A 17,500-nucleotide genomic window follows, 5' to 3' on the forward strand; every position below is an offset into this window, starting at 1 on the left:
GCCTGTGACTATTTTAGAGGCCTACAGCTGAGACATGACTTACAATAGAACACAACCTCCAAGCCCGTGACTATTTTAGAGGCCTACAGCTGAGACATGACTTACAATAGAACACAACCTCCCAGCCCATGACTATTTTAGTAGATGCCTACAGCTGAGACATGACTTACAATAGAACACAACCTCCCAGCCTGTGACTATTTTAGAGGCCTACAGCTGAGACATGACTTACAATAGAACACAACCTCCAAGCCCGTGACTATTTTAGAGGCCTACAGCTGAGACATGACTTACAATAGAACACAACCTCCCAGCCCGTGACTATTTTAGTAGATGCCTACAGCTGAGACATGACTTACAATAGAACACAACCTCCCAGCCTGTGACTATTGTAGATGCCTACAGCTGAGACATGACTTACAACAGAACACAACCTCCCAGCCTGTGACTATTTTAGAGGCCTACAGCTGAGACATGACTTACAATAGAACACAACCTCCCAGCCCGTGACTATTTTAGTAGATGCTTACAGCTGAGACATGACTTACAATAGAACACCACCTCCCAGCCCGTGACTATTTTAGAGGCCTACAGCTGAGACATGACTTACAATAGAACACAACCTCCCAGCCCGTGACTGTTTTAGTAGATGCCTACAGCTGAGACATGACTTACAATAGAACACAACCTCCAAGCCCGTGACTATTTTAGAGGCCTACAGCTGAGACATGACTTACAATAGAACACCACCTCCCAGCCCGTGACTATTTTAGTAGATGCTTACAGCTGAGACATGACTTACAATAGAACACCACCTCCCAGCCAGTGACTATTTTAGTAGATGCCTACAGCTGAGACATGACTTACAATAGAACACAACCTCCCAGCCCGTGACTATTTTAGTAGATGCTTACAGCTGAGACATGACTTACAGTAGAACACAACCTCCCAGCCCGTGACTATTTTAGTAGATGCCTACAGCTGAGACATGACTTACAATAGAACACAACCTCCCAGCCCGTGACTATTTTAGTAGATGCCTACAGCTGAGACATGACTTACAATAGAACACAACCTCCCAGCCCGTGACTGTTTTAGTAGATGCCTACAGCTGAGACATGACTTACAATAGAAAACAACCTCCCAGCCCGTGACTATTTTAGTAGATGCCTACAGCTGAGACATGACTTACAATAGAACACAACCTCCCAGCCTGTGACTATTTTAGTAGATGCCTACAGCTGAGACATGACTTACAGAAACATAAAAAATGGAACAAAGTATGTACTTCACTATCCAATATGGAGCATTTCTTTATGTTAATAATTACAATAGCTATTAGAAAGAACATTATACTGCAAATATAAAAGATAATACAAGAGGACCTAATGGATAACAGTTTGGATGTCAAGGAATAATGGGAATTGGAGATGAACACTGTAATTTCAGATAAAAACTGTGAATTATCATGCAGACAGGGACATAAAATGCCGAATAGTCTTACTCTTAGTGGCTTGGGTAAGAGACCGGACACATTTTGGGACTGTCCATAATTATCTGAATCTGCAAAGCATACAAAATGAAATTAAAAAATGTTAAGACATAGAACTGCCCTTTGAATAATCTTGCTTTTTATTAGGAATATTACCAAAATATGTAGAAGACAACAATTGGACATTACTGCATGTTTTTTTATATTGTTGTATTCTCCTTTTTATATTTCTTTTTTTATATTTTACTTTTACACTAGTTAAAAAAAAATTTTATTCCATTTATTGTTTCATCATTTCATGTTATTGGGGACTACGTTGTGTTTGGATGGATTTGGAGCATTCACATAAGTTTCTCCCACATGTCAACACTGGGTTTTTCGTGTGATACAACTGCTCAAATGAGTGCCGTGACTTCTGGGGTCTCTTCCTCATTTCTAGTGCAGAGTGAGGTGAGATGTTTGGCTGGAGAGGACGTGGGATAACTGGGACTTCTGTCTGACTGCTGAGTTTATATGGAGCGTTTGTGATATAAATCTGAAGCATGTCAGTTGACTTGTAACTGACAGACAGGCCTCACAGTCGTTCTGTAAGATGTTGTTCCCCAGGAACCATTGTATTTTTTGTCAGCATGATCTGCTTGAAGGGGGGAATGTAATGGAAAATACAAGCTTATACAGGTTGTGCTGTAACCTTTGTACTGAGACAAACAGCCACTTGTTTCTAGTTACACATCACGTACTACTCACACGACCTGTGTTTTGTCTACAAAACACAGGTCGTGTGAACCTTCTGCTGCCGTCGGCGCGTCCTTGGTGCTGAGGCAGGGGCTGCTTTCTCCATGTTTACCTTAGTCTACAAGTGCTCTTCCCCACAACAAAGATGGCTGGTACGTGACCTTCCCATGGCAGAAGGGGGAGTAGCTTGCTCCTGCAGATGGGGGGGCTGCTCCCTTTGTCTGGTGTCAGCAGAAAACCACATTCCATCCTGATACGCAACGCAAGTTGTTTGTCGGACCCTATAAGAAAATCATGTATCTAATGCTCTGGGCTCATTCTGGCCTTGGCGAGACCGAGTCCACGTACATGCAATTTTCTGCGATTTAAACTTACTCAGAGAGACAAGACTGATTATTAAGTATTCTGATTCTTTCTCCATACCCACCACCTGCACCCACTGGACTCTGTGCAATAACCCTTCAAGGACTATGTGGTCGTTTTTATTGGCACCTTTTATTCATTTATTCATTTTGTTTTTAAGTAATTCTGTTTTTAACCGTGTGGACACCTTAATTTCCCTAAGGGAGATGAATAAAGTGTCTGCCGGTCTGTCAATCTATCTATTTAGCATGTTACCCGTGTATTTTTATGCTTTTTGCCTCACTGACTTAGAAAATATGCCTCATGGTAAACATTACTGATAAATTGTGATTCGCTCATAATGAAACATTACTACTACTACTTTTGGCTGCTCCCGTTAGGGGTCGCCACAGCGGATCATCCCTTTCCATTTCTTACTCATAATGAAAAATTGCCATTAATTATTTGGTCATCATGACAAAAGTAAGTCATAGGGTGGTGTGGTGACTCTGACGGGCTTGGATCTCAGAATGCAGAGTTCTCTTTGAATTCTGGGTAATGTGGGAAGGGCTGAATCTAGTCAGAACTGTATGCTGTTGATTTGACTGTAATCAGAAAAATGCCATTTTCTTTTGCTTTTATAAATTCAAGTAACATAACATACCCTATGGGACTGACCCTGACCACGAACCCAATTCTCTACAAGAAGATCACATGCCCTATTTGTATTAATGGAAATCCTAATTGGAATAATTTGATCCGCTGCAACTACTTGACAGACGTGCATGTCAACAGATCATGCACAATTTTGCATTTATAGAAATCAAGTTAAGTGTGGTCTGGGAACAGCAAGTTGACAGCAATGTTGGAAAGGTTTGTGAAAGGGCTTCCCAATCTGTGACTAGGTGATTTTTGTGACAAACACGGATTATTTCTTACTTATATGCATCGTCAGGGATAAATTCACCATGCAAACGTAAAGTGATCAATTTACTCATTTAATCCATGCAACCACTCGCATTAGATTTTTATATTGTCCAAACAAGGCCAGTCTTTTTATGTGAAATTAAGTTTTTATGCAATTTGTAAATGTTAACTCAATTGTGTATAGTCTTTATTTTGGGTGTTGGACCTTCATAATTATCACAAGGCTGGCGGCAGGGGGGGGGGGGCATATTCTGGCAGACCAAATGTGTTGTTTGCCAAAATATGTTTCCCTCACAACAGACTATAAGAAGGCAGCAACTTGTCCCGGTCCCTCCTGACTGTCCTGTAAACTGAACGCTATGGGCCATCTTCTGACACACTGCGGAACAGATACAGTCACACTCCTTTACGACAACATTCAAAAACAGATACAGTCACACTCCTTTACGAAAACATTCAAAAACAGATACAGTCACACTCCTTTACGACAACATTCAAAAACAGATACAGTCACACTCCTTTACAACATTCAAAACAGATACAGTCACACTCCTTTACGACAACATTGAAAAACAGATAGTCACACTCCTTTACAACATTCAAAACAGATACAGTCACACTCCTTTACGACAACATTGAAAAACAGATAGTCACACTCCTTTACGACAACAATCAAAAACAGATACAGTCACACTCCTTTACGACAACATTCAAAAACAGATACAGTCACACTCCTTTACAACATTCAAAACAGATACAGTCACACTCCTTTACGACAACATTCAAAAACAGATACAGTCACACTCCTTTACGACAACATTCAAAAACAGATACAGTCACACTCCTTTACGACAACATTCAAAAACAGATACAGTCACACTCCTTTACAACATTCAAAACAGATACAGTCACACTCCTTTACGACAACATTCAAAAACAGATACAGTCACACTCCTTTACGACAACATTCAAAAACAGATACAGTCACACTCCTTTACAACATTCAAAACAGATACAGTCACACTCCTTTACGACAACATTCAAAAACAGATACAGTCACACTCCTTTACGACAACATTCAAAAACAGATACAGTCACACTCCTTTACGACAACATTCAAAACAGATACAGTCACACTCCTTTACGACAACATTCAAAAACAGATACAGTCACACTCCTTTACAACATTCAAAACAGATACCTACACACTCCTTTACGACAACATTCAAAAACAGATACAGTCACACTCCTTTACGACAACGTTCAAAAACAGATACAGTCACACTCCTTTACAACATTCAAAAACAGATACAGTCACACTCCTTTACAACATTCAAAAACAGATACAGTCACACTCCTTTACAACATTCAAAAACAGATACAGTCACACTCCTTTATGACAACGTTCAAAAACAGATACAGTCACACTCCTTTACGAAAACATTCAAAAACAGATACAGTCACACTCCTTTACGACAACATTCAAAAACAGATACAGTCACACTCCTTTACAACATTCAAAACAGATACAGTCACACTCCTTTACGACAACATTCAAAAACAGATACAGTCACACTCCTTTACGAAAACATTCAAAAACAGATACAGTCACACTCCTTTACGACAACATTCAAAAACAGATACAGTCACACTCCTTTACAACATTCAAAACAGATACAGTCACACTCCTTTACGACAACATTCAAAAACAGATACAGTCACACTCCTTTACGACAACATTCAAAAACAGATACAGTCACACTCCTTTACGACAACATTCAAAAACAGATACAGTCACACTCCTTTACGACAACATTCAAAAACAGATACAGTCACACTCCTTTACGACAACATTCAAAAACAGATACAGTCACACTCCTTTACGACAACATTCAAAACAGATACAGTCACACTCCTTTACGACAACATTCAAAAACAGATACAGTCACACTCCTTTACGACAACATTCAAAAACAGATACAGTCACACTCCTTTACGACAACATTCAAAAACAGATACAGTCACACTCCTTTACGACAACATTCAAAACAGATATAGTCACACTCCTTTACGACAACGTTCAAAAACAGATACAGTCACACTCCTGTACAACATTCAAAAACAGATACAGTCACACTCCTTTACGACTACATTCAAAAACAGATAGTCACACTCCTTTACGACAACATTCAAAACAGATACAGTCACACTCCTTTACAACATTCAAAAACAGATACAGTCAGACTCCTTTACGACAACATTCTAAAACAGATACAGTCACATTCCTTTACGACAACATTCAAAACAGATACAGTCACACTCCTTTACGACAACATTCAAAACAGATACAGTCACACTCCTTTACGACAACATTCAAAAACAGATACAGTCACACTCCTTTACGACAACATTCAAAAACAGATACAGTCACACTCCTTTACGACAACATTCAAAAACAGATACAGTCACACTCCTTTACGACAACATTCAAAAACAGATACAGTCACACTCCTTTACGACAACATTCAAAAACAGATAGTCACACTCCTTTACAACATTCAAAAACAGATACAGTCACACTCCTTTACAACATTCAAAAACAGATACAGTCACACTCCTTTACAACATTCAAAAACAGATACAGTCACACTCCTTTACGACAACATTCAAAAACAGATACAGTCACACTCCTTTACGACAACGTTCAAAAACAGATACAGTCACACTCCTTTACAACATTCAAAAACAGATACAGTCACACTCCTTTACAACATTCAAAAACAGATACAGTCACACTCCTTTACAACATTCAAAAACAGATACAGTCACACTCCTTTACGACAACGTTCAAAAACAGATACAGTCACACTCCTTTACGAAAACATTCAAAAACAGATACAGTCACACTCCTTTACGACAACATTCAAAAACAGATACAGTCACACTCCTTTACAACATTCAAAACAGATACAGTCACACTCCTTTACGACAACATTCAAAAACAGATACAGTCACACTCCTTTACGAAAACATTCAAAAACAGATACAGTCACACTCCTTTACGACAACATTCAAAAACAGATACAGTCACACTCCTTTACAACATTCAAAACAGATAGTCACACTCCTTTACGACAACATTCAAAAACAGATACAGTCACACTCCTTTACGACAACATTCAAAAACAGATACAGTCACACTCCTTTACGACAACATTCAAAAACAGATACAGTCACACTCCTTTACGACAACATTCAAAAACAGATACAGTCACACTCCTTTACGACAACATTCAAAAACAGATACAGTCACACTCCTTTACGACAACATTCAAAACAGATACAGTCACACTCCTTTACGACAACATTCAAAAACAGATACAGTCACACTCCTTTACGACAACATTCAAAAACAGATACAGTCACACTCCTTTACGACAACATTCAAAAACAGATACAGTCACACTCCTTTACGACAACATTCAAAACAGATACAGTCACACTCCTTTACGACAACGTTCAAAAACAGATACAGTCACACTCCTTTACAACATTCAAAAACAGATACAGTCACACTCCTTTACGACAACATTCAAAAACAGATACAGTCACACTCCTTTACGACAACATTCAAAACAGATACAGTCACACTCCTTTACAACATTCAAAAACAGATACAGTCAGACTCCTTTACGACAACATTCAAAAACAGATACAGTCACATTCCTTTACGACAACATTCAAAACAGATACAGTCACACTCCTTTACGACAACATTCAAAACAGATACAGTCACACTCCTTTACGACAACATTCAAAAACAGATACAGTCACACTCCTTTACGACAACATTCAAAAACAGATACAGTCACACTCCTTTACGACAACATTCAAAAACAGATACAGTCACACTCCTTTACGACAACATTCAAAAACAGATACAGTCACACTCCTTTACGACAACATTCAAAAACAGATACAGTCACACTCCTTTACAACATTCAAAAACAGATACAGTCACACTCCTTTACGACAACATTCAAAACAGATACAGTCACACTCCTTTACGACAACATTCAAAAACAGATACAGTCACACTCCTTTACGACAACATTCAAAAACAGATACAGTCAGACCCCTTTACGACAACATTCAAAAACAGATACAGTCACACTCCTTTACGACAACATTCAAAACAGATACAGTCACACTCCTTTACGACAACATTCAAAAACAGATAGTCACATTCCTTTACGACAACGTTCAAAAACACATACAGTCACACTCCTTTACGACAACATTCAAAAACAGATACAGTCAGACCCCTTTACGACAACATTCAAAAACAGATACAGTCAGACCCCTTTACGACAACATTCAAAAACAGATACAGTCACACTCCTTTACGACAACATTCAAAAACAGATACAGTCACACTCCTTTACGACAACATTCAAAACAGATACAGTCACACTCCTTTACGACAACATTCAAAACAGATACAGTCACACTCCTTTACGACAACATTCAAAAACAGATACAGTCACACTCCTTTACGACAACATTCAAAAACAGATAGTCACATTCCTTTACGACAACATTCAAAAACAGATACAGTCACACTCCTTTACGACAACATTCAAAAACAGATAGTCACACTCCTTTACGACAACATTCAAAAACAGATACAGTCACACTCCTTTACGACAACATTCAAAAACAGATACAGTCACACTCCTTTACGACAACATTCAAAAACAGATACAGTCACACTCCTTTACAAATATATTCAAAAACAGATACAGTCACACTCCTTTACGACAACATTCAAAAACAGATACAGTCACACTCCTTTACGACAACATTCAAAAACAGATACAGTCACACTCCTTTACGACAACATTCAAAAACAGATACAGTCACACTCCTTTACGACAACATTCAAAAACAGATACAGTCACACTCCTTTACGACAACATTCAAAAACAGATACAGTCACACTCCTTTACGACAACATTCAAAAACAGATACAGTCACACTCCTTTACGACAACATTCAAAAACAGATACAGTCACACTCCTTTACGACAACATTCAAAAACAGATACAGTCACACTCCTTTACAACATTCAAAACAGATACAGTCACACTCCTTTACGACAACATTCAAAAACAGATACAGTCACACTCCTTTACGACAACATTCAAAAACAGATACAGTCACACTCCTTTACGACAACATTCAAAACAGATACAGTCACACTCCTTTACGACAACATTCAAAAACAGATACAGTCACACTCCTTTACGACAACATTCAAAAACAGATACAGTCACACTCCTTTACGACAACATTCAAAAACAGATACAGTCACACTCCTTTACGACAACATTCAAAACAGATACAGTCACACTCCTTTACGACAACGTTCAAAAACAGATACAGTCACACTCCTTTACAACATTCAAAAACAGATACAGTCACACTCCTTTACGACAACATTCAAAAACAGATACAGTCACACTCCTTTACGACAACATTCAAAACAGATACAGTCACACTCCTTTACAACATTCAAAAACAGATACAGTCAGACTCCTTTACGACAACATTCAAAAACAGATACAGTCACATTCCTTTACGACAACATTCAAAACAGATACAGTCACACTCCTTTACGACAACATTCAAAACAGATACAGTCACACTCCTTTACGACAACATTCAAAAACAGATACAGTCACACTCCTTTACGACAACATTCAAAAACAGATACAGTCACACTCCTTTACGACAACATTCAAAAACAGATACAGTCACACTCCTTTACGACAACATTCAAAAACAGATAGTCACACTCCTTTACGACAACATTCAAAAACAGATACAGTCACACTCCTTTACAACATTCAAAAACAGATACAGTCACACTCCTTTACGACAACATTCAAAACAGATACAGTCACACTCCTTTACGACAACATTCAAAAACAGATACAGTCACACTCCTTTACGACAACATTCAAAAACAGATACAGTCAGACCCCTTTACGACAACATTCAAAAACAGATACAGTCACACTCCTTTACGACAACATTCAAAACAGATACAGTCACACTCCTTTACGACAACATTCAAAAACAGATAGTCACATTCCTTTACGACAACGTTCAAAAACACATACAGTCACACTCCTTTACGACAACATTCAAAAACAGATACAGTCAGACCCCTTTACGACAACATTCAAAAACAGATACAGTCAGACCCCTTTACGACAACATTCAAAAACAGATACAGTCACACTCCTTTACGACAACATTCAAAAACAGATACAGTCACACTCCTTTACGACAACATTCAAAACAGATACAGTCACACTCCTTTACGACAACATTCAAAACAGATACAGTCACACTCCTTTACGACAACATTCAAAAACAGATACAGTCACACTCCTTTACGACAACATTCAAAAACAGATAGTCACATTCCTTTACGACAACATTCAAAAACAGATACAGTCACACTCCTTTACGACAACATTCAAAAACAGATAGTCACACTCCTTTACGACAACATTCAAAAACAGATACAGTCACACTCCTTTACGACAACATTCAAAAACAGATACAGTCACACTCCTTTACGACAACATTCAAAAACAGATACAGTCACACTCCTTTACAAATATATTCAAAAACAGATACAGTCACACTCCTTTACGACAACATTCAAAAACAGATACAGTCACACTCCTTTACGACAACATTCAAAAACAGATACAGTCACACTCCTTTACGACAACATTCAAAAACAGATACAGTCACACTCCTTTACGACAACATTCAAAAACAGATACAGTCACACTCCTTTACGACAACATTCAAAAACAGATACAGTCACACTCCTTTACGACAACATTCAAAAACAGATACAGTCACACTCCTTTACGACAACATTCAAAAACAGATACAGTCACACTCCTTTACGACAACATTCAAAAACAGATACAGTCACACTCCTTTACAACATTCAAAACAGATACAGTCACACTCCTTTACGACAACATTCAAAAACAGATACAGTCACACTCCTTTACAACATTCAAAAACAGATACAGTCACACTCCTTTACAACAACATTCAAAACAGATACAGTCACACTCCTTTACGACAACATTCAAAAACAGATACAGTCACACTCCTTTACGACAACATTCAAAAACAGATACAGTCACACTCCTTTACGACAACATTCAAAAACAGATACAGTCACACTCCTTTACGACAACATTCAAAAACAGATACAGTCACACTCCTTTACGACAACATTCAAAAACAGATACAGTCACACTCCTTTACGACAACATTCAAAAACAGATACAGTCACACTCCTTTACGACAACATTCAAAAACACATACAGTCACACTCCTTTACAACATTCAAAACAGATACAGTCACACTCCTTTACGACAACATTCAAAAACAGATACAGTCACACTCCTTTACGACAACGTTCAAAAACAGATACAGTCACACTCCTTTACGACAACATTCAAAAACAGATACAGTCACACTCCTTTACGACAACATTCAAAAACAGATACAGTCACACTCCTTTACGACAATATTCAAAAACAGATACAGTCACACTCCTTTACGACAACATTCAAAAACAGATACAGTCACACTCCTTTACGACAACATTCAAAACAGATACAGTCACACTCCTTTACGACAACGTTCAAAAACAGATACAGTCACACTCCTTTACGACAACATTCAAAAACAGATAGTCACACTCCTTTACGACAACATTCAAAACAGATACAGTCACACTCCTTTACAACATTCAAAAACAGATACAGTCAGACTCCTTTACGACAACATTCAAAAACAGATACAGTCACACTCCTTTACGACAACATTCAAAAACAGATACAGTCACACTCCTTTACGACAACATTCAAAAACAGATACAGTCACACTCCTTTACGACAACATTCAAAACAGATACAGTCACACTCCTTTACGACAACATTCAAAAACAGATACAGTCACACTCCTTTACAACATTCAAAAACAGATACAGTCACACTCCTTTACAACATTCAAAAACAGATACAGTCACACTCCTTTACAACATTCAAAAACAGATACAGTCACACTCCTTTACGACAACATTCAAAACAGATAGTCACACTCCTTTACGACAACGTTCAAAAACAGATACAGTCACACTCCTTTACGACAACATTCAAAAACAGATACAGTCACACTCCTTTACAACATTCAAAAACAGATACAGTCACACTCCTTTACGACAACATTCAAAACAGATACAGTCACACTCCTTTACGACAACATTCAAAAACAGATACAGTCACACTCCTTTACGACAACATTCAAAAACAGATACAGTCACACTCCTTTACGACAACATTCAAAAACAGATACAGTCACACTCCTTTACGACAACATTCAAAAACACATACAGTCACACTCCTTTACAACATTCAAAACAGATACAGTCACACTCCTTTACGACAACGTTCAAAAACAGATACAGTCACACTCCTTTACGACAACATTCAAAAACAGATACAGTCACACTCCTTTACAACATTCAAAAACAGATACAGTCACACTCCTTTACAACATTCAAAACAGATACAGTCACACTCCTTTACGACAACATTCAAAACAGATAGTCACACTCCTTTACGACAACGTTCAAAAACAGATACAGTCACACTCCTTTACGACAACATTCAAAAACAGATACAGTCACACTCCTTTACGACAACATTCAAAACAGATACAGTCACACTCCTTTACAACATTCAAAACAGATACAGTCACACTCCTTTACGACAACATTCAAAAACAGATACAGTCACACTCCTTTACAACATTCAAAAACAGATACAGTCAGACCCCTTTACGACAACATTCAAAAACAGATACAGTCACACTCCTTTACGACAACATTCAAAAACAGATACAGTCACACTCCTTTACGACAACATTCAAAAACAGATACAGTCAGACCCCTTTACGACAACATTCAAAAACAGATACAGTCACACTCCTTTACAACATTCAAAAACAGATACAGTCACACTCCTTTACGACAACATTCAAAACAGATACAGTCACACTCCTTTACGACAACATTCAAAAACAGATACAGTCACACTCCTTTACGACAACATTCAAAAACAGATACAGTCAGACCCCTTTACGACAACATTCAAAAACAGATACAGTCACACTCCTTTACGACAACATTCAAAAACAGATACAGTCACACTCCTTTACGACAACATTCAAAAACAGATACAGTCACACTCCTTTACGACAACATTCAAAAACAGATACAGTCACACTCCTTTACGACAACATTCAAAAACAGATACAGTCACACTCCTTTACGACAACATTCAAAAACAGATACAGTCACACTCCTTTACGACAACATTCAAAAACAGATACAGTCACACTCCTTTACAACATTCAAAACAGATACAGTCACACTCCTTTACGACAACATTCAAAAACAGATACAGTCACACTCCTTTACAACATTCAAAAACAGATACAGTCACACTCCTTTACAACAACATTCAAAACAGATACAGTCACACTCCTTTACGACAACATTCAAAAACAGATACAGTCACACTCCTTTACGACAACATTCAAAAACAGATACAGTCACACTCCTTTACGACAACATTCAAAAACAGATACAGTCACACTCCTTTACGACAACATTCAAAAACAGATACAGTCACACTCCTTTACGACAACATTCAAAAACAGATACAGTCACACTCCTTTACGACAACATTCAAAAACAGATACAGTCACACTCCTTTACGACAACATTCAAAAACACATACAGTCACACTCCTTTACAACATTCAAAACAGATACAGTCACACTCCTTTACGACAACATTCAAAAACAGATACAGTCACACTCCTTTACGACAACGTTCAAAAACAGATACAGTCACACTCCTTTACGACAACATTCAAAAACACATACAGTCACACTCCTTTACGACAACATTCAAAAACAGATACAGTCACACTCCTTTACGACAATATTCAAAAACAGATACAGTCACACTCCTTTACGACAACATTCAAAAACAGATACAGTCACACTCCTTTACGACAACATTCAAAACAGATACAGTCACACTCCTTTACGACAACGTTCAAAAACAGATACAGTCACACTCCTTTACGACAACATTCAAAAACAGATACAGTCACACTCCTTTACGACAACATTCAAAACAGATACAGTCACACTCCTTTACAACATTCAAAAACAGATACAGTCAGACTCCTTTACGACAACATTCAAAAACAGATACAGTCACACTCCTTTACGACAACATTCAAAAACAGATACAGTCACACTCCTTTACGACAACATTCAAAAACAGATACAGTCACACTCCTTTACGACAACATTCAAAACAGATACAGTCACACTCCTTTACGACAACATTCAAAAACAGATACAGTCACACTCCTTTACAACATTCAAAAACAGATACAGTCACACTCCTTTACAACATTCAAAAACAGATACAGTCACACTCCTTTACAACATTCAAAAACAGATACAGTCACACTCCTTTACGACAACATTCAAAACAGATAGTCACACTCCTTTACGACAACGTTCAAAAACAGATACAGTCACACTCCTTTACGACAACATTCAAAAACAGATACAGTCACACTCCTTTACAACATTCAAAAACAGATACAGTCACACTCCTTTACGACAACATTCAAAACAGATACAGTCACACTCCTTTACGACAACATTCAAAAACAGATACAGTCACACTCCTTTACGACAACATTCAAAAACAGATACAGTCACACTCCTTTACGACAACATTCAAAAACAGATACAGTCACACTCCTTTACGACAACATTCAAAAACACATACAGTCACACTCCTTTACAACATTCAAAACAGATACAGTCACACTCCTTTACGACAACGTTCAAAAACAGATACAGTCACACTCCTTTACGACAACATTCAAAAACAGATACAGTCACACTCCTTTACAACATTCAAAAACAGATACAGTCACACTCCTTTACAACATTCAAAACAGATACAGTCACACTCCTTTACGACAACATTCAAAACAGATAGTCACACTCCTTTACGACAACGTTCAAAAACAGATACAGTCACACTCCTTTACGACAACATTCAAAAACAGATACAGTCACACTCCTTTACGACAACATTCAAAACAGATACAGTCACACTCCTTTACAACATTCAAAACAGATACAGTCACACTCCTTTACGACAACATTCAAAAACAGATACAGTCACACTCCTTTACAACATTCAAAAACAGATACAGTCAGACCCCTTTACGACAACATTCAAAAACAGATACAGTCACACTCCTTTACGACAACATTCAAAAACAGATACAGTCACACTCCTTTACGACAACATTCAAAAACAGATACAGTCAGACCCCTTTACGACAACATTCAAAAACAGATACAGTCACACTCCTTTACAACATTCAAAAACAGATACAGTCACACTCCTTTACGACAACATTCAAAACAGATACAGTCACACTCCTTTACGACAACATTCAAAAACAGATACAGTCACACTCCTTTACGACAACATTCAAAAACAGATACAGTCAGACCCCTTTACGACAACATTCAAAAACAGATACAGTCACACTCCTTTACGACAACATTCAAAAACAGATACAGTCACACTCCTTTACGACAACATTCAAAAACAGATACAGTCACACTCCTTTACGACAACATTCAAAAACAGATACAGTCACACTCCTTTACGACAACATTCAAAAACAGATACAGTCAGACCCCTTTACGACAACATTCAAAAACAGATACAGTCACACTCCTTTACGACAACATTCAAAAACAGATACAGTCACACTCCTTTACGACAACATTCAAAAACAGATACAGTCAGACCCCTTTACGACAACATTCAAAAACAGATACAGTCACACTCCTTTACAACATTCAAAAACAGATACAGTCACACTCCTTTACGACAACATTCAAAACAGATACAGTCACACTCCTTTACGACAACATTCAAAAACAGATACAGTCACACTCCTTTACGACAACATTCAAAAACAGATACAGTCAGACCCCTTTACGATAACATTCAAAAACAGATACAGTCACACTCCTTTACGACAACATTCAAAAACAGATACAGTCACACTCCTTTACGACAACATTCAAAAACAGATACAGTCAGACCCCTTTACGACAACATTCAAAAACAGATACAGTCACACTCCTTTACGGCAACATTCAAAAACCGATACAGTCACACTCCTTTACGACAACATTGAAAGGCGGCAGTAAAAAGTGGAAAAGTACCGGTAAAATCTGGGTATAAATCTGGATGATAGTGGTTATAGTAGTTGTAATCGGTTTTGCGTTGTTTTTACCCGCTGGTTTAACATGGCGTTAAGCCTCAACACAGATTAGGAACAAAGACCAATGTTACAGCAGAAACACTCACACTTCATGAATGACACTGAATCCTCAGAACCATTTGACCATTTTCATTGTACAAACCTAATCTGTGCACTCGTACTTCAGGTTTGTAGATGGCGTCCAGCAGCTTCTTCTGACGGCAGTTTTCCTTCATTAGACGTGATATTTCATCCTCGTGCTCTGCGATTCTTTGTTCAAACTCCGTGAACAGTTGGACGATGGGTTGTATCAGAGGCTTCAAAAAAGACATGTTCATTAGCTGCACCAGCAGGCTCCGTGTCCACGACGGCGTCTGAAAACAGCACACGTGACGCACGAAACTCCGTCTGCTGATGATGACGTCATAAAGATGCGCTGGGTTTACACGATGCATGGAAATGGACATGGGGGACATGGGGAACATGGGGGGGGGGGTATGGACATGGATGTAAACTGCGTTCCGTTCCAGTGCACATAAGCAGTAGTCCCGTGCTCCGTGCTCCCCTTTAAGGGGATGTCGGTTGAGGGAGCGCCCCTCGATAAATGCTAAATCTAGATGGCGCCTTCTACATAAGATATAGTCCACCTGTGTGCACTTTCCTCCACTCTTGTACGTCACCCTGTGTTCCTCCCTCTTCCTGAAATATGTATTCACCACAGCCATTTCCATCCTTTTCGCAAAATCCACCACCATCTGTCCTTCCACATTCCTCTCCTTGACTCCATACCTACCCATCACCTCCTCATCACCTCTGTTCCCTTCACCAACATGTCCATTGAAGTCCGCTCCAATCACCACTCCCTCCTCCTTGGGTACCCTCTCCACCATGTCGTCCAACTCACTCCAGAATTCTTCTTTCTCTTCCATCTCACACCCAACTTGCGGGGCATACGTGCTGATAACATTCAGCAATACACCTTCAATTTCCAGCTTGATACTCCTCACTCTGTCTGACACTCTCTTCACCTCCAGCACACTCTTGACATACTCTTCCTTCAGAATGACCCCTACCCCATTACTCCTCCCATTCACACCATGGTAGAAGAGTTTGAACCCACCTCCGATACTCCTGGCCTTACTCCCCTTCCACCTGGTCTCTTGCACACACAGTATGCCTACCTTTCTTCTTTCCATCATGTCAGCCAGCTCTCTCCCTTTACCAGTCATAGTGCCAACATTCAAAGTTCCAACTCTCACCTCCACATGCCTACCCTTCCTCCTCTCCTGCTCCCTCTGGACATGCCTTCCTCCTCTCCTTCTCCTTCGCCCAACAGTAGCATAGTTTCCACCGACACCCTGCTGGTTAACAGTACCGGTGGCGGTCGTTGGTAACCCGGCCCTCGACCGATCCGGTATGTAAGTCTTATTTATGATCCGCATATTTGATTTGGCAAAGATTTTACGCCGGATGCCCTTCCTGACGCAACCCTCCCCATTTGTCCGGGCTTGG

At 38.8% G+C, this 17,500-nt stretch overlaps 1 protein-coding gene across 1 annotated transcript in view; it reads right to left on the bottom strand.

The window, feature by feature from the left end:
* LOC130128482 (gastrula zinc finger protein XlCGF57.1-like) overlaps positions 1-16,464 on the bottom strand; it is a 24,480-nt gene extending 8,016 nt beyond the window's left edge. The window contains exon 1 of the mRNA XM_056298082.1: positions 16,152-16,464. Within this exon, the coding sequence (XP_056154057.1) occupies positions 16,152-16,464 (313 nt within the window). The remainder of the gene's footprint in view (positions 1-16,151) is intronic.
* Positions 16,465-17,500: the final 1,036 nt, after the last annotated feature.

The sequence above is a fragment of the Lampris incognitus genome, chromosome 18 (assembly GCF_029633865.1).
Source record: "Lampris incognitus isolate fLamInc1 chromosome 18, fLamInc1.hap2, whole genome shotgun sequence".
NCBI classification, from domain to species: domain Eukaryota; kingdom Metazoa; phylum Chordata; class Actinopteri; order Lampriformes; family Lampridae; genus Lampris; species Lampris incognitus.